At 36.6% G+C, this 19,144-nt stretch overlaps 1 protein-coding gene across 2 annotated transcripts in view; it reads right to left on the bottom strand.

Moving 5' to 3' along the window:
• Positions 1–18,120, bottom strand: part of MDFIC2 (MyoD family inhibitor domain containing 2) — a 101,000-nt gene extending 82,880 nt beyond the window's left edge. For both annotated transcript variants that reach the window (XM_070493093.1, XM_044754860.2), the window contains exons 1-2: positions 17,987–18,120; positions 17,327–17,414 (exon numbers count right to left, since the gene is read on the bottom strand). In XM_070493093.1, the coding sequence (XP_070349194.1) occupies positions 17,327–17,414 (88 nt within the window). In that variant the 5' untranslated portion in view covers positions 17,987–18,120. The remainder of the gene's footprint in view (positions 1–17,326; positions 17,415–17,986) is intronic.
• Positions 18,121–19,144: the final 1,024 nt, after the last annotated feature.

Here is a 19,144-nt window from a genome sequence, read left to right as displayed (position 1 = left end):
TTGATCACTTTATTTAGTTTTGTGTTACACATTGAGACCTAAAGGGACTTCTGAAGCCAGAGAGAGAGCAGAGTTATCTAGTGAAAGAAGGAGCATACAAACATAAAAAGTTCAAGCTATCACTCAGGAATATGAATATAAGATCAAGGATGGTACTTTGGGCAACAGTTGAATGAATTTTTAATATTTATCCATTTTTATTACAGATACAGCTTGGTTTTACCTGGATATTGTCATATTTTAAGTTTTCTCCTCTTAGTTTCTTTTTCTCAGTGCTTTAGAATTCAAAATAATATCGCTCTAGCATTTAAAACTCAGTTCATAGAAATGTATATTTTTTTAGAATGAAAAATGTCATTCTTTAGAATGAAAATTATATTGATTTTTCTCATACTGTTCTTTATAAAATGTTCTCTCTTTTTGCTGGTGAAATCTATCCACTCTAGCTCATTAATAGACCTTACAGTACAATATGTGAGGATGTTTAGATTCAATTATATTTCAATTTGACAATATTTATAAGCACTTACTGTTGACAGACACTGCTGTAGGTCTGTAGGGGAATATAGAAAGGACTAAGAAACCACACATTCCCTGATGGCTTCAAAAGGGTCATAAAAAGGCAGAAGGAGACCTAAAAAGTTACCATCAGAAAAAAGGTAAAATAATAATAACAGTCATTCTTATTGGGTGCTCAGTACTGTTCATTCATTATTGCTTATTCTGCAAAGTAGCTTTCGGCTGCAAATAACAGAAAATTCCAACTCAAACTGGCTTAAAAAATAAGGTGATTTGTTACTCACAAGTCAATTTCAGAGATAGGGTAGCTCGAGGATTGATCAAATCAATGGCTCCACGACATTTATAAGAACCAGTTATTTTTCCATTTTTCTCTATGTCATTCTGGTTTCTATGTGTGGCTTTATTATCAGTCTTGCTTCCCTTTGTGATAATAAGAGGTTTCCCCATGTTCAGGCATCACATAAAGACTTGACAGCATCCAAAAGAGGAAAGAATGTTTTCCTGTGAACTCTTAGAAGCCAAAACAAAACAAAAACAAACCAAAAAGCAAAATAAGTGACAAACCAACTCACCTTCCCCCAAACAAAACAAAATAAAATGAAACAAAGCAAAACAAAAACCTTTACCAGAAGCTCTCAGCAGACAACCACTCATATCTCATTGTCCTGAATTGTTTCACAAACTGTTGTCTGAAACGATCACTGGCCAGGGTGATGGGACCACCACCACTGGGTTAGACCAATCAAAATTCATCCCACTCCTGGGACTCATAATGGAACCCGCCTCCCTGGAAATGCATGATTACATTGAGATAGGTGGGTTGATGAACAAAATTGAGCGTCCTTAAGAAGAAGGGGAGAGGGGCCGGCCCAGTGGTGCAGAGGTTAAGTTCACACGTCCCGCTTTGGCAGGCCGGGTTTCACCAGTTCGGATCCTGGATGCGGACATGGCACCATTTGGCAAGCCATGCTATGGCAGGTTTCCCACATATAAACTAGAGGAAGATGGGCACAGATGTTAGCTCAGGGCCAGTCTTCCTCAGCAAAAAAGGGAGGATTGGCGGCAGATGTTAGCTCAGGGCTAATCTTCCTCAAAAAAAAGAAGGGAAGAATGGATGATGGGTAGGCAGCAAACTCTGTCTGATGAGCAACCTTTACTATTTTTTATTTATAATTTTTGAAACTGAAACTCAATGATGTTAAGCGATTTGACTAAGATCTATGTTTAATTAGTAGTAGATCCAGATTTTAAATACAGGTCAGTGTGGTTCCAAAGACTCGACTCTTGACTGCATCATTCCCAAGGGTATAAATACTGCAATGGAAATATTTTAAAGTGCTGTATCTTTTGATCCATGATATCTTTTGATTCATGAGGAATATCTCGGGCAGAGATGTTGCATTTTGTTCTCGATATAAGACCTTATTTTATGAAACTGAATATAGTTTAACAAAAACATACATCCCCTACTTTATTTTCTCCTTACTGCCCATACTTGCTCATTATATTCCTTCATCTTCATGGGAATGACAAAGCTAAACTGTGTTTAAAAATAGAAACAACCCTGACTTGCAAACCTCACAACCTCTTTCTACACCATTTAAGGTTGCATCTAAAGTGCGTGTCAACTTTTTGAAGAGATCAACAAAATCCTAAATCTGTTTTACATCTTGCAATTCATTCAAAGCAGCAGCATTTTTACTGATGGAGAGAGGGTGAAAGGCTTGCTCGTCAAGACATTTTCTTCACTTTGTAACAAGGCAAAGATAAAATGAATGAGTTGTTTACACCTATCATGAACCTTAGATTTCCTTTTCCGGTAAATCCCCAAATAAGTTGTCATTTAAAACATGAGATGCTGTGAAACTTAATTTAAACCCTATCCTTCTTTTGCCTCTCCAAATCTTCAGCTTATTCTTCCTGACTAAAGAAAGAACTCTAAACATGAAACAAACTCTAAACATGATACTTTTCTCCCTACTAACTATTGCTTCCAGAGCCTACCAGAAAATATGATGGACCTCATTTTAGTTAATCAAAGTCCAAGAAACACTCAGTTCCAATTTCCAGAACCTTTCACTTCTAACACCTTGACAGTGGTTAACATACTTTTCCAAATAAGGTAGCCTAAAGAAAAATCATTTAGTTATTTAACTCACACCGGGTGGCGTATACTCTATACTGCCTGTGTTTCTAGTTGAGCAAAGAGCTTCATCATTTACTCAATAGCTTAGATGCTGTCGTTGATGTCTCCATCTCCTTCATCCTCACAACCAATTTACCGGGAAGTCCTGGCTTTTCTCATTCTCAATGCATTTCAAAATTTCTCTTCTTCACATCATCATTCTTTTTAATTCCTACTTCAGCTGCTGCAAGGTCTCCTACCTGCTTTCCACCAATCCACTTTTTCTCCTCTCCAATCCACACTGCTACCAGAGTGGTCTTTTTAAAAGGCATATCTAAGAATGACCTTTCTGTGCTTAACACAGTTAATATTTTCCCATTGTCCTTAGAGCAACTTCTTTCCCATGGCTAATGAATACTGTGGGATCTGCCTCTCCAGTCTAGCCTTTTGCCAGGCTCTGGTCCAATACCTCCCAGTGTATCGTCACTTTACCAATGTTTATTGATTGACTAATTAGAGTAAATATTATTCCTTATCAAATGGTTCTTCTGAAGTGACATAAACCTGTTTCTCTCTGAACTCTGCTTACTTTAAATAAGAGAACAAACAATTTATATTTAAGCACAATTCTCTGCTTGTCGAATTTAATATTGGACAATTTTAATAAATGTCCAAATTGGTTTGCCTGGCTCTGAGTAATTAGTTGCTGTAAAATGAGTCCTTACAAAAACAAAGTGAAAGAACCAAAGAGGCTACCTGTTTACTTAAATATGCTGGGGAAAGTTGAGATAGAGCTTGTAAGATAATTGCCACAGACCACGAAAAGACTGGATGTCTTAGTGGAAATGAACAGTTTGGATATTTGAGCCACTGGAGGGCTGTAATTAGACTATACTTCTGTTTAACCCCCAAGTTATTCATTTAGTTTCTCTTACTACTAATACCAAATTCATAAAATCTCTGTAGTTTCAGTTGGTTAGACAGAAATATGAATGCTTATTATTGCATATGTCTGGGTGCTGTGTGGAGCAGTAAGTGTGTTTGTGGAATCAGAATTCTTCGAGTTGCATTAAATTTCTTCTTGGAAGGTAGAAAAATATTTGACTTAATTTCCTCTGTTATGTAGAACGAGGAATTAAAGTCCTTCCTTCAGCGTTTTGTTATCGCTGTTGTTTCTCTTTTGTGGGAGAGATATTAAGAAATCAGGTGATTTGTAAAGTATCACTTGATTACCCAAAAACAAAATGTTTATAATTTTAACTAAAAAATATTGTTGTTGTAAACTCATGGGCTTCTGATTACCAAAGGATAATTGTATTTAATTCGTGATTGAAAAATACAATGGATTCAGTATTCGTGATGGCTCTCTGAAATACGTTATGTTTACTTCTGGTTTCAAGCTTTTACAGAGTAGTGTCTTTTATTCTTTGCTAAATCCTACTATTTAAAGATTTAAGAGAACAAATTTTTTAAAATTCTATATATAACAAGGAAAATCAAGGTCACATCTAAGGTTGACAGTGGGGTGCTATCTGCTGAATATGAAAAAACAGGGCTGTGTGTAATATAATTTTCTTACTTGAGAGATGATAGGACCAGATAGGGATATTTGAAAATTAAAGTTAGATTTGGCATCCAAACATCCTTAGGTTTGCAGGTTTTTGATCTGTTTATTAGCCATGCAAAAATATATTGCTGTTTCTTAATCTGATCAGAGTTGATTTTGCCACTGGAGTTATTTCTCCCCCATACTTTGATGTGATATGTTTTATTTTCAAGTGCTTGTTTTACAAAGATCAGCAAACAAAATAAGATTTCCACTTTCCTCCTCCATCAGCCATGTCTTTTGTTTAGTGAGCCATCTTCAATGGGAAGATATTAAAATGATTAATCCTTATACCTTGCCTGTGTCTTAAAGGACTGGATATTATGAGAGCTGAACTCCAACTTTTATCTCTTAAATATGAATGCAGTAATATTACAAAGTTGTAATTCGTTCTGAACTATTTAATCACTACAATCTGTAGATAAGTCGGCTTCTGAATCTTCACCTGATGTCATAACTAAGTCCTCTTTCCCATTCAAATCACCATGACTGCTGAAGAATAGGTGTGTAGAGAATCCAACTAAATGAATAATAGGTTTAAAGATGCATCATCTGTATGACTTCCCCCAAACTTTTCCAGTCTCCTTTAATTTTAGTTGTCAAAATGAGTGCAGATGAGGGGTTATTGGTTATCTACCTTCGAGTATATTTCAAAGAAGAGTCTATGATGGAAAAGCACTGGATTTGGGAGCAGAATATCTGGCTTGAGACCTGGTCCTGTTGTCTATTACTTGTGTGACTTGGAACCAGATTATTTCACCTTTTCTGACCTTGACTTTCTTCAAGTGTAAAACGAGAGCATGATAAGGCCTTCTGCACATGCCTTTTATGAAACTGAACTGAAGCGCTGATGTGCAATACGTTGTGAACTGTCACTTGAATGCCACAGCTAAGATGTGAGGATTCCACAAGGTGCTTTTAGTTAGTCCTCTTATAAGGAAATTCCAATACATGCAGAGTGTATTCCTTTGAAATTTAAAAGCAAAAACTTTGAAACAACCTGAATATTTCAAAACGGGGAATTGGTTACATATATTTTATTATTTCAATAGTGGAATACCATGAGTATACCATTTAAATGATGTAAATCTATGTTTATTAATCTGGAAATGTATTCATATTCATTTATGAGTAAGGAAGACACAATATTAAATATATTCCATCATCAGATTTTATTAAAATTACTACTTCATATGTGTGTCTATACAAATACACACATACACATTGACATGGGGAGATAAAACATATAAGAAAAGATGTACAGTGGCTATCTCTGGGTGTTGAAATTTGGGATAATTTTTTGCTATATTCATCTTCTAATTTTTCTAAAATAAACATAGAATACTTACATAAGGCCACACAAACACACACACAGACACACAATCCCAGTTTCTTTCCAGAGGCTTTCTATAAACTCCCTCTCTCTCCTTCCCCTTAATACCTAGTCCATGGCCAAGGCTTTGAGGTCAGCACACTTGGGTGCTAGTCTCTTTGTTTCCAATGCCCTGGCAACCAGTATCCCAATCTAGAAATCATTCTTTCTCATCTGTAGATGCAACAACCTTCCAACAGGTTGCTCTATTTCTACCCTTCATCTCTGTTTCTACGCTTCCAACCCATCCTCATAAAGATCCTCAAACGATAAATGTTTTCTAAAGCACAGAGTTGATTCTGTTAGCTTTAGGTCCTGCCTGCCTTCCCTCTCCAAACCCAGATATATTTGATAACTTCTCTTCATTCTAGAACATTCAGTTTATGCTCTTCAGCCTGGCATTAAAAGCCTTTCATAATGTAGCCAAGGTTTATTTCCTGTTCTCCCATACATACCGTTTTTCCAGCCAAACATAACTGCTGTGCTCTAAACACCTGACATACTTTTCTGTGTCCACTTTAAACCATCATATTCCATCAGTTTGTAATGCTACTGTCTATTGAAATTCTACTCATAATTTACAGCCCAGCTAAATTCCCAATTTTTCTGAATTCTGGTTGTGCTCTTTCCTACCTCTGGATCTCATATCATCCTTGAAATTTATTCATTCATTCATGTGGTTATACCATGTTTGGGCATCTGCTCTGCTCCAGGGGCTATCTGGATGCTCAAATACAGAGCTAAGTAGCCAGATACCCCTTACCCTTGAACAATTAACAATTTAATGCTTAACATTTTTCCTTTATTTAAATCTATTGACTTATGGTGAAGTTTCCTTGATTACTCCCTCCCCCTGCAACACCACACATACACTAATTGCAGGTACCTTGAGTGTTATATATGTTTGATTCTCTCTCAGAAACTACTATGTTGTCTTACAAATAGAAGATAGTAAAAAAATGTATTGTTGGAAGGCCAGAGAGAAAGAAGGAATAAACTATTTTGTTTCAGTAAGATAGTTATTTATATAACGTATGTATTATATACATATATATATAATACCGATATGTATATATATTTTAACCATGTAACTTTTCCCTCTATGGTGTTTTTGAAAATTAAATTTGATTCCTAATTAGCGTTATTAATTTGGTCTCTAAAATGATGAGAACAAGTTATTTCTGCTACTTGTATCCAGGAGAGTCCAACATGAGATCGATTCCCTTAAGTAAAACTGAAGAAAAAAGTTCATTCTTCTATTAGAGAATAAGTTATGTTACAGAACTCATACTTGGCAATTTGGCCTAGAATTCAGAGGCCTGAATGTTGCTTCCTAATTAATGGGTTGGCCTACAGAATTTAGAGGTTTAGTAGTGTACTGAATTTGGACATTCCAATGTATTCATACCCTATAAATATACTGTGCTTCCAAGTTGTGTTGTTACTAAAGAAAAAAGTCCTTAGTGCAATTTTCCCTCCTCACTAAAGAAATAATTCACTTAGCAATTTTCCTCAGCAAACTGAGCTCCCTTACTATCTATTAAGTATATCTATTTCTTTATGTTATTGTTTTTCCTCATTTTAAAATGAAGGTATTGTTTTCCTTTTTTTCTAAAGAAAAAAGATTGGGTAATAAAGAGTATTTACATAAAAATCTTTTAAGAAACATATGTAAGAAATCTAAGTTAATATTTTTAAATGAATCCTGCTCTTTTCAAGTGACTTTTTAGTATAGTTGTTTTAGCCCAAATTTGCTAAATCCATTAAAAAGAAACCAACAAGCTCTGTTTTAATCTCAAGGGAAACCTGCGTGTCTCTAAGGAATTGGCTGTACTCATATGGTTTGGTGTGTGAAATTTAACACTGACAAATTCCATCCAGATTGGTTGTGCACTTTCTACCGAATTTCAAACACAGCTGAAGAACTTGCTTTTGTCTGAATCATATGGCAAACAGGATGTGTTGTTGCTATTTTGTTTCCTCACCTGAATTATAAGTTCCTTGAGCACGGTAGTCATAGTATATTATTTGTGTAAGTCTGTTCCTTGCAGGAAATCAAAAGATTTCTTGATTTGGGTTACTTAATTTATATTATTTTATACAACAAATGCTTCTTTTATAGTATGAATGGTTTGTCTTAGCGATCTGAATTTTCACTTATTGGTCTAAGAAATTAGTTTTAAGACATAAGTTTAGAGTGGAATCTTTTTTTTTAATTAATTGTGGTCTGAAAATAACTTTTGATATATTTTTCATTCTCCAGAAAAGTTTATAGATTTAAGTATATGAGTGTGTATATATATATATATATATATATATGTCTATATAAACTTTCAATATTTTTATGAAATTCACATTCAAGATGCTTTAGTCTTAATATATATCTTTTTTTAATTCTAGAATAAATATTATTTCCTATCTATGATGGTGAATATTCTAAATATAAAAAAGAAAATAAATTTGTTACATGAAAGAAGAGCTAAAATGTAGATTTTCCTTTCCTATTGTCTGTTATTTGAGATTAGACATCATGAAGCGCCTTTCTTAACTTCCGCAAGGTAGCTGTTTCTTTTCAAATCGTATTGGTGTGGAATTTCAGCTCAAGAGGAAGAACTGCCTGATGTCTTATTTAATGCTACGCCTCTCTGAGTTGTCCTCTCTATTTTTTCTTGAAGTTATACACTGGCAAAACTACTGTCATTGCCCTTGCTTTTCATCTTTGCTGCACATTTACTTTCCGACAGGCTTAAATAATGACTAAAATGGTTGAAGTGATTTATGCCTGTAGAGTGATGTCTTCATTTGCTCTGTTCACATTCCTTTTTTTACTAATGGTCTGGTGAACACCTAGTGTAGGTGCATTTTATTAGAGAGTATATTCTCTCTAAATGCTGTTCCTAAGCTGAAAGAAATGGGCCATAATCATATAAAAATAAAGTATCTCTTTGTAGAATTTACAAGAAATGGAATGTCCTTATTCCTGAGGCATAGAACATGAGGCATTTTTTTTCTTTCACTACAAGATTGCTCTTTATACTAATGTTGATTAAGTGTACCACATCAACAGCTGTTGTGACATATAGGAAAATGAATAAGTCTACCGACATCTCAGTTGAAAGGAGTAAATGTCTTGAAGTTTCTAGTTATCTATGATTTTCTTCTTCCTGTTGAGACGGGAGAGATCAGTTCCCAGTCTCTACAGATTGCTTCTCTCCTAGTTCATAAAATTGCAATTAATAATGGTGAGCTAAGATCATTCTGGATTTGATGTACTGCCCTATCATCATTGAAAGAGAGTCTTTAAATCTGCTGTTTAACAACGTATAGGGACTTTGCACTGATTAATTCATCTGGTCATAGTCTCAAGGCTGACATGGCATCTTCTAGGCCTTCCATTCCATAGGGATCAACGTCATCATTTTATAAGAAATGAACTTACTACTTTATAGGCTTACTTGGAAAGAAATTTCAACCGTCAGCTGTAGAATGTGCCACTGGAATTTAATTTGTTGACCTATGAGAACACAGAAGATCTCATCTTTTACTGAACTTTCTAAACATAAAATAAGATTATCAGAGAATCAAAATCTGACATTTGAACTTCAGTGGAAGGCCAATACATCTAAAGTGAGTACTCTCCTTCCTGAAATGTGGAGCACTCCATCAACAGCACATGTCAGGTTCTTAAGAAAATATTATCCCTTGTGGAGAAAAGTACTGGAAATTGGGTCATGGGTACTGGCTCTCAGAATAGACATTATTTTGGGGCCATACAGCATCTGTTCATCCCTGATTCTGGTGCTAGGACCCTGTAAAGAAACACCTCTCTCCCTTTATGTGTAGTCTTGTGGTGCTGTCAGTCAAGGTTCCCCGCCTTGCCTAGCCAGGAGGGCGACTCTTGGCCAACGCTACTGAACCTTCTTCCTTGGGATTTAGAATCATGAGTATAGGGGGATGAGAGGACAAAAAAGCATGTGGATCTTATTTGCTCTGGGAATGTTGACCTGAATATATTGTTAAGTCTTGTTATCTGAATCGCCAGAGCTAGATTAGTTTCTGCCTCTTCTGGACCCGGATTTTCCTTCTAGATTGTGAGCCACCTCCAAGCCTTCCAGTAAACTCCTCTTTTCATTAATTGAGCTAGAATCAGTGTCTGCTACTTTCCTCTCGAGAACTATGTGATGATTAATTTTATGTGTCAACTTGACTAGGCTAAGGGATCCAAGGTGGCTGGTAAAACATTATTTCTGAGGGTGTCTGTGAGGATCTTTTAGGACTAGACTAGCATTTGAATTAGTAGTCTGATTAAAGAAAATCCCACTTTCACCAATGTGGATGGGCATTACCTAATCCATTAGAGGCTAAATAGAACAAAAAGGCAGAGGAAGGGCGAATTTGCTCTCTCCGCTTCAGGTAGGGCATCCATCTTCTCCTGCCCTTGGACATGATTACTTCTGGTTCTCAGAACTTCTTACTTGGACCAGGATTTACATCATTGGCTCTTAGAACTTGAGACTTAGACTGGAACTGCACCACTGGCTTTCCTGAGCCTCCAGCTTGCAGATAGAAGCTCCCGGGACTTCTTAGCCTCCATAATAATGTCAGCCAGTCTCTCATAATAAATCTTTATCTATCTATCTATCTATCTATCTATCTATCTATCTATCTATCTATCTATCTATCATCTTTGTATCTATCCATCTTTTTGGTTCTGTTTCTCTGCAGAATCCTGACTAATACAAACTGTTAAAGCTTCATTTTGTAATTGTTAAATTTTTAAAATAGTGTGTTATTCTTTGATAGTCTTTTATCTTACATTCTTTTGAGTATGTAAGGTATGTCCAGGGTAAAGAGTTTATTGGAATTCAAAATGCTGGCCAAGGTCTATGAAAGCTTCTAGGCTCTGTTCCTGGGCAAACTCCCCACACTTATCAAATGCCAACTTTATTTTGGGTCAAGATGCTCCAGCCACACGTTTTCATTCACTTCTTTGAGGATGAAATGTTCTTTTCTGCTCCATTTCTTCTACTTGAAACTTTGTTTCATTTCCTTTACTCTCCCCATCCACAGATGCATTCTCAATCTTCAGGTCTGAGCAAAATTTCTAGCAGAATTTCCCTGTCAACATTACTCAGAGTGGACAACTGATCTCATATATCCTATTGCCCAACTGACAATTTTCCTGGGGATGCCTCCTAGGCATTTCACCCTTAACCTGACCGACCCAGATCTGCTGGTTCTCTCGTATCCGGCCGGGTTTTCTCTCATTCTTATCCATTCAGCATTATCATCATGCACTGTCTCAAGCCAGAAGTCAGCCCTAACTCATTTCTTTCTATTGCCCCACGCCAAGGCACCAACCAGTTCAGTTGGCTCTACCTCCAAAATAGATCCCAAATCCTATTCTCCCTCTTTCACCTTCACAGTTTTATCCTACATTTATCATCTTTTGCTCGGTCAACTACAATATCCTCTATTGTATTTCTGTGTACGCTCTTCACCTCATACAATATAAGGGATTGCTTATATTCCCCTGCTTAGAATCTCCAGTAGCTTCTAATTCCAATTAGGAAAAAATATCCAAATTCCTGACTGTGGCCAGCAAGCTCCTACATTATTTCCAACTTAAGCACCTTCCTTTCCCTCCCTCCCTCATTTTCTTTTAGCTTCCTTCCCTTTCTCCTTCCTTCCACCCCTCCTTCCTTCCCATCCAGCCATTCTGAGCCATCCTATCTTTGCACAGGCTCTTCTCCCTGTTGGAATACTCTTCCAAGATTTTTTGCACAGCTGACTCCTTGTCGTTTAAGTGTCAACTCAGATATCTCTCCCTTAGAACTTCCTTGACCACTGATTCTAAAGTGCTTCCCCATGCCGATCTCTATCACATCCTCTTGTTCCAAAGCTTCAAAAACAATTGCCCTTGTGAAATTATCTTGTTCTTATGCTTACTTTACTTATTTATATGACTTGCCAGGGCATATTTTCACATCTAATTTCTCCTTTCAACTATGTTTAAAAACAAAAAAGCATTCTATTTGGCTGTTACTTTTTTCTCTCCTGTAATTTGGTTATTAGGTAACACATTTTCACAAGTAATGGAGACTACAGAAATAAGAGCTAATGATTCTGCCTCCTGTGTATACATGTAAAAGGAATCTCATGATATGCTATTTGTGGAAATTAACAATTTAAAATAGGCATTAGTGTGGCTTAATTTTTAAGCTGGACAGAAAAAGGAGCCCTTTTAAAAATGAGAATTATCTGAGTGAGGGAATTAACATGGATTAATATTTACTCGTTAAAATAAAGCACTTAAATACATGAGTTCCTTGAGGGCAGGAACGGGGGCATTTTCATTGTCTGACATCTTTGTTTCTTTACCTAACATGTTGTCTGTGAGTTCAAGAGGAGCCTCGTCAAATGGTTGCTGAATTGAATAAAATACATATTTTGAAATTGTCTTAATGCTCATGATCTGAAACTATTTTTTGAGCAAATAAAGTAAATTGTCTTCACTTAAAATTAAGGGAAGTCCAGTGAACTTACGAATGTCAATAAATGGAGGTAAGATTTTCACTTTCTCCATCTCGTTTGCAAACAGACATTGGTCAGGAATGAGATGGAATTCTTGTATTATGGACCTGAGGTTTTACATTATATTGAGAAGGGAATTTTTGGAACACGGCTTTAGGTACCTCTAGGCTATTTTGCAGTATCTTGGATAATCAGTCTCTAATATTCATTAATTCTGATTAAATGATAACCAATGCATTCCAGATGCCAAGTCACTGATGACCCAACCCCTCTACATCAATACTAAGTAAATTTGGGGGAGTTTCTTCTAAAATGTATCTAAATGATGATTCTGAAATCACCAAAGACTATGGTCACCATGTCACTGCTTATAGAACAGAAGCTATACTTAGCTCAAAATAACTGCAGAATTCTCTTCTCCCATGCTCTTTTATTCCTGGCATTTACGAAAGGTGGGAAAAAAAGCTTGTTCATGGCCCTCCACTCCCTTTTTTTTAATCAAATCTTTTCTCTAAGTATGAATTTTCCCATTGGGGGCTTACGCAATTTAGCAGTTTTTGGACCGAGTCAACACCTGGTTAGAAGATTACAGAACTACACTTTGGTACTTTGAGGCTGCATTTTTAACTCAGGATGATTTTGTTGGTCCCTCTATCTGTTACACCCATAAAGAGAAAGCTTCACTAAAACAATTATAGGTAGCTAGTCTTTTAAAGGCTGGTTTTATTGCAATGTTGTTAATTTCACATTTTTTAGTCAATTTCTTGACGTTGCTCATACATATAAATATGTGTGTATATCTATACATACACAAATATTTTACATATATTCATTTATTTTATGTGCCAGTGTAGTAATGTTTATGGAAAATTGGTTTTCAGGAAATTGTAACAGATTTTGTTTAGAGGTACAATCTCTTAGAACGAAAGTTACGAACTGGTAGCCTATGGGCTGAAATAGACTCACAGAACCTGGTTTCATTTGTCCTGCATGGTACTTTATTATTGTTATTGTTGTTATTACTTAACCTTTAGAAACCAAGGGCATTCACATAGAAACCCGGATTTCCAACTTTTTCTGAAAAAATCGGGAGACACTGTAAGAAACTGTGTGCAGTTCAAACAGTGGTGATGCTATGATTTTAAACTGCAAATGACAACAATTTAAAGGCTTCCATCCCTTCATTTTGATATTTCTCTTCCGTATCAAATGGTGTTAGGTGCAGGAACTGAAATGCTTACCCAGAATGCTCCCTGGCTTAATGGGGTATTACATGCCATCTTATTCCACCTGTAATTTTCCCCCCAATTTCTATGTTATATCAATTTTTCCTTCATAAAGTTTTTCACATTCAGGCCTATTTTCTTCCTCTCCTTGTTATGACTTTTATCCAGGTCGTGTTTTCCTCACTTCAGGGCTACTGAATGTATTGCTGTCTTAGCCATCATCATCTCTCCTGCTGTCGCCTTTCCTCTCTGCCTGCCGCATCCCACTCTACACACCAGTTACAGATTTATATGCCCAAACCATTCTTCCATATGTTAGTCCTGGTCCTCAGACCTGGAGTGACAACCCAGAATCCATGTCCAACTACTGAACTATAGTCGGAACTCAGTCTGTCTTTCCCGCTCGTTTTGAGTTAATCCATCCACAAATAACTAGCCAATCTGCCCATTTCCCTAGCTCCAAAGCAGGCATATTCCAGCCTCTTGTGCATCTGCTCCAGCATTATCTCCTTCTTTCCTCCTGTGCAAGTAGATCATGACTGCCTTCAACACTGGCCTTTCTGGTCCACCGTGGTCCACAGTTGCACAGTGCAGCCAGCCCCTCTTGCCTGGTGCCTATATCAAAATCACATTTTCTTTCTCTGATTGTCTTAAAACAGGGTTTGCCAAAGTCTAGTCCCTGGACATTTTACTCCAGAATCACCTGTTTGGCTCTTAAGTATTTATTCCTGGGCTCCACCTGTATCCTCCTGAATTCCTTAACTTGGGACCCAGGAATCTGATAAATCCAAAATTTGAGAAGTCTAGAATTTAAAGGCAAGATAACCAATAGTGGTACAGGATTGCCTGATGGTTTGATAGAAGGTAAAATAGAATTCAATTAATGTTACAATGAGTGCATTTTCAGGTCTGCCAAAGTGTTTCTCAGACACTGTTCATCCTAATTGTTGATAACAGCTGTGGGTGTGGCTTACACGGCTCTTTGACACCATTGCTGAGGCCATCAGGCCCACGATTCGTCCAAGGAAAAGTGGAAGGCAAATCAGAGCTTCTTTAGCTTTCAGGCAAAAGCAAGACAATTACATAATAAACTTGTTGACTGTGAGACTGTGGTTCTTTTTTTTGAAATTTTTCTCTACCACACTCATGCCTTATCTCCAGTAATGCTGCTATTAATAAATGTTGAATCACATTGGATAAACTGAATGAATGTTTGAGGATGAGAAGTGAGAATGACTATCAGTACGAGGTTGGCAACCATGGCGATATTCTTGCTGAGGTTACATTGCACTCTGTGCTTTACGTAGCTTGTCGCAGTGGGTGCCTGCTCCAGCCCTGACAAGGCATTGCTGTGACTCCCTACATTTTCACAACGGGGAGTTTTTAGCTGAAGTTCCAGCAGGAGGCAAGAGACTGTGGTGTGAGAACCAACCACTTTTGTCATTCAGGAACAACTTTTTTGAACAACTTTAAAGCATCTATTTCATTCTTTTTTTAAAAGGGAAAGGGCTTGATAAATTTAAAATAGTGATTGATAACTGTTGGAGAAGTCACTGTGATAAAGTGGTTTAAGGCTAAGAACAGAATTTGGAGCTAGAGGACGCGGGTTCAGGATTCTATTTGCCACTGAGCAGCTCTGCAAGTTTGAGCAAGATCCAAAGTCTCTCTGAGCCTCAGTCCTTTGGTCTGTAAAATGGGGACAATACTACTACTGCGTACCAAGTTGTTGTAGGGACCAAATGAAGGAATTTACATAAAATACTATAAAAATATACAGTGCTATTCCTATTGCACATTGTTCAAAGTGTCAACCAGGCTCTCGAAAGACATAATATTATTTTGAAGCATGCTTTAAAAAGAGGGAAGGAAAGAGAAATAATGAAATGTCTTCTCCATAAATTCACAAAGAGCTGTTATAGTGCCCGGGTAAGGAATCTGGGGCTTGGGACGTTAGGTCACATGGCGAAGTCACACAAGTAGGGAATAGCTGAGCTCAGATTTAAAAACCATGCCTGCCTGCCTTCAAATGCTGTGGTCTTTCCACTGCACCATTTTGCCTTCTTTTTTTTTTTTTTAACAAAGCAACATATACGCTTTTTCTTAACATTAAAAAAAGAGATATTTAAATTCGAAAACTAACTCATCCTGATAATTCCCAATTAAGATGTTGTCATCTAGCATCTAGTTCAATTTCCTGTTATGAAATATAGTACATATAATTTGAGCGTAGCTTAAATGAAGTGTCCAAATGGGATAAAACAGGTCACCTGGGAAATTAGCATTTACAGATTATAAGAATTCAATGCCTAAATTGTACTTAACGGACACAATTTTTTAAAAAGAAAATTCTTCAGGAAACAGTTGATTAATCTACCAATTTCATCCTTATTTCTAGATGAGACACCTATAGCATGAGCAATTAAAGCAAAATGAAATCATATAAATAACACAAAATAGTCGTGAAGAACATCTCTGTCTTCACGGATTTGGGGTTCACAAGTAAAACAAAGGAAGATCAATTTCTTACTTCAACATTGTTTTTCAAAATGTTCTATTTAAAGATCTTTTTATAGAGAGAAGTTAGAGAATTTTCTCGCCCTGTGACTTTTTGAAGGAAATGATTCCTCAAATACTTCATGTCTGTACCAACTTTTATCCTAAAATAGGGTTTCTAGTAGAGACGAGCTCCAGCTATTAATTTTGATTACTGGGCCATAGGGCAGAAGGAATGATCTTTTTAACAAAAGGTAAACATTTTTAAAATGAGGGTGAGGGTAGGGCAGGATTAAGGATAAGAATGAACGTGAGGGTGTGCAGGAAGGAGGAGGTGATGATTTAAGCACTGTAGGAAAACTTCTGAGCGCAGGTCATGCCTTGACAGGTAACGGAAACATCTTTCCTGTGGAACACAGTGTAAGGTGGTGGTTACATTCACGTGCTGTGGAGTCATACAGTGTGGGATCAAATCCCAGCTCTATCACTTTCTAATTTTGTAATTTTAGGCAATTTAGTTAAACTCCTTGAGCCTCTATTTTCTCATCTGAAAATTAGGAATAATTACTGCTTCCTGGGGTTGCTATGACGATTCAGCATAATCATTAATACACATTGTCAGTGTGGTTGATATTATTATTATTGTTTTGGTGTTATAGGCCTTACTTGACATTTATGAAAGACGCCTATGACCTTATAAAACAATTTTGAGAGATGATAACCACGTAAGAGCTGTCTCTACAAGTGAATGGATTCTTGAAACAGTGTAAAAGACATATATCTATTTCGATAAAATATCAAATCAGTTTCCTTTAAGAGACATTAAAACTGTTCACAAAATGAAAAGATTATAAAACCAAACCTTCTAGTAAACAATCATGAGTTTATACATTTTTCAAAAGTGCCCAAATTTGTATTCCATAGGAGAACATATCGATTTGTGAGTGTATTTCAGGCAACCATCTTAACGCACGCCGTGCCTGTGGCCGACAGCATTGTCCCCTGGGAAAGCGGCTTCTCTAATTGCAGTGAATGCCGATTCTATTTGTAGATATTACTTCCTACAGCGTGCATGCCTTTCTGTCATTATTATTTAAAAAGTACTTGTCCTCAACTTTTTAGTCTTCTTGACTGTAAAGGAGAAAATTCTACAACACGACAAGAACCCCACAGATAATGTATATCTGTGTTGAAAATGTGTACTGTCTTACCAACAATTAATCTATATTTACTGCGACACAGGGAATACAAGAAACAGTTCAATACTGAAGGGCCTCAAACTACCACTTAGCCCTCTCCCCCCAAAAAAAGAAAGAAAAAGGAAAATCAGAAATACTAATATCATCTAAACTGCTGGGGCATTTTCCTCCTTCTCCCACACTATCTCTTGTTTATAAAGAAAAGCACAGTTTTCACATTGATAGAAAGTTGACAGCAAGAGGACTTACCTTCCTTCAACCAAGAAACGTTATTTTTATCATTTTCAAAATGCTCAGCTGTTTTTACTTTTATCTTTTCCGGCTCAGTTTCTGACATCTAAGTGGAAACAGAATTTGTGATATAAAAAATTCATTAAGAACCCAAATTTATAACATTGAGCTTTATATTTAGAGACTACTGCCGTGCTATAGGAAATTTTATCTCTATAGTTTTTCAGTTCACTGTCTAATGCTAAGCCTTCCCTTTATCCACGTGCAGTATTTTAAAACATTGACATTGAAAACTAAACTTTATATGATATTTCATTTTTCCCCAATAAAGATTGCTATAAGATCTTATAATTTCTGAAGACGAAAGAATAACATTAACAACTAGCTACAGATTTGTAAAAAACATTCAGTTGCTGTTTTAATTTTTTTTCATGGTCTATAGAAAGCATGCTGCAAAGTGGCAGAAAAAGATATAACGTAATAATAAAACACAGAAGAACCTTTTTAGCAATTTATTGGGTCAAATAATAACCTTGCGACCTAAGCCAGGTCAAGTTGAGGTCCCCGACGGTGTTGAGGAGACCTATTATGCCCCTTTACGGCATTGCACTTGACTTCCATGGCACGCAACCAACAAGCTAGGATGCTCCACTTGAATCAGCACCTCAGTATACTTACCTGTGTGTTCCAAAAGGAGGAGGCCCAAGGCGTGGGACCGGGGAGCAGCGTGGCGATGCTCTGGGCAGCCTTCCTTGTTGTCTCTCAATGTCCAGCATTCCTCTACCCTGCCAGAAGTGAGCGAAGAAGCAAATACACTCCCTCCCTGGGTGGTGCTAGATTTGTATTGCTGCCAGAAGCATCCAACTTGCGGCTGAGAGGGTTTTTTTTTTTAAGGTAATATAAAGCTTGTGGTTCAAAACAATAAAAACCTTCTCCAGGCTAGCACTTATTTAAAATGACACTCTGCAAAATAGAGTAAAAATAATGAACTCTTTTCAAATTGACAGAGTTTCTTCAGTCCCCTTCCTTCCACAGCCGCCATTCATCACTTAGGATTAATATTAAAGGGTGTAGAAAAAAATACACTGAAAAATATACACAGACTGTATGGGTTAAAAAGAAAAGGAAAGGGAACCTCTATAGCTTTATTCTCTGGAAGTTCATCCTGCAGCCGATATTTTGAAAAGCAAGTTTCTCTAACATTTTATAGGCAAGAAGAAAACATTTCAAGTTCTTTTGCTAGTCTGCAGATATTCCAAAAAGGATTTGGAATAACATTCCAAAGAGGATTTGTCATTAGATTCTCAGTCAAAGATAACACTATTTTCAAAGAAAGGTTAAAAACAAAAAAAGCATAACCCTTAGGTATGCAGGCTGATAAGTAGTCCAACAGTCCTAAATGTTGTCATTTTTTTACCTTGAAAATTAATCTTTATTTTTTGTCCCGTAATGGTTTGCTTCCTCCAGTGTCTTTACCTGGACCACGATCTGTTATCTGATCACCTTGTGTCCATTTCACCTCCCTTCCCAATTCATTTCTCATTGTACTTTGCTCCCAGTTTCCATAGTCTTTAAAAACTACCTTGATCAGTGAGATAACTTTCAGTTCCTTCCATTATCAATAAGATAAATTTCAGATTCTTTAGAGAGCTAAGGAAGACCTTAAACGGTCAGATTCTATAACGTAATTTTCAAACTGTGGCTCAAAGTCTTAAGATTTCTCTGAGGTGACTAACCTTTTACTCCAAGCTAATTGTGATGCTGCTGTTCCCTAAACTTACCTGCATCTAACATTCCAGAAATATTTCCTCAAAATTCCCTCTCCACTCCCACTTT

The sequence above is a fragment of the Equus asinus genome, chromosome 21, assembly GCF_041296235.1.
Source record: "Equus asinus isolate D_3611 breed Donkey chromosome 21, EquAss-T2T_v2, whole genome shotgun sequence".
Lineage (NCBI taxonomy): Eukaryota > Metazoa > Chordata > Mammalia > Perissodactyla > Equidae > Equus > Equus asinus.
The sequence above is the reverse complement of the archived record's forward strand: the minus strand, read 5'-3'. Positions and strand labels throughout refer to the sequence as shown.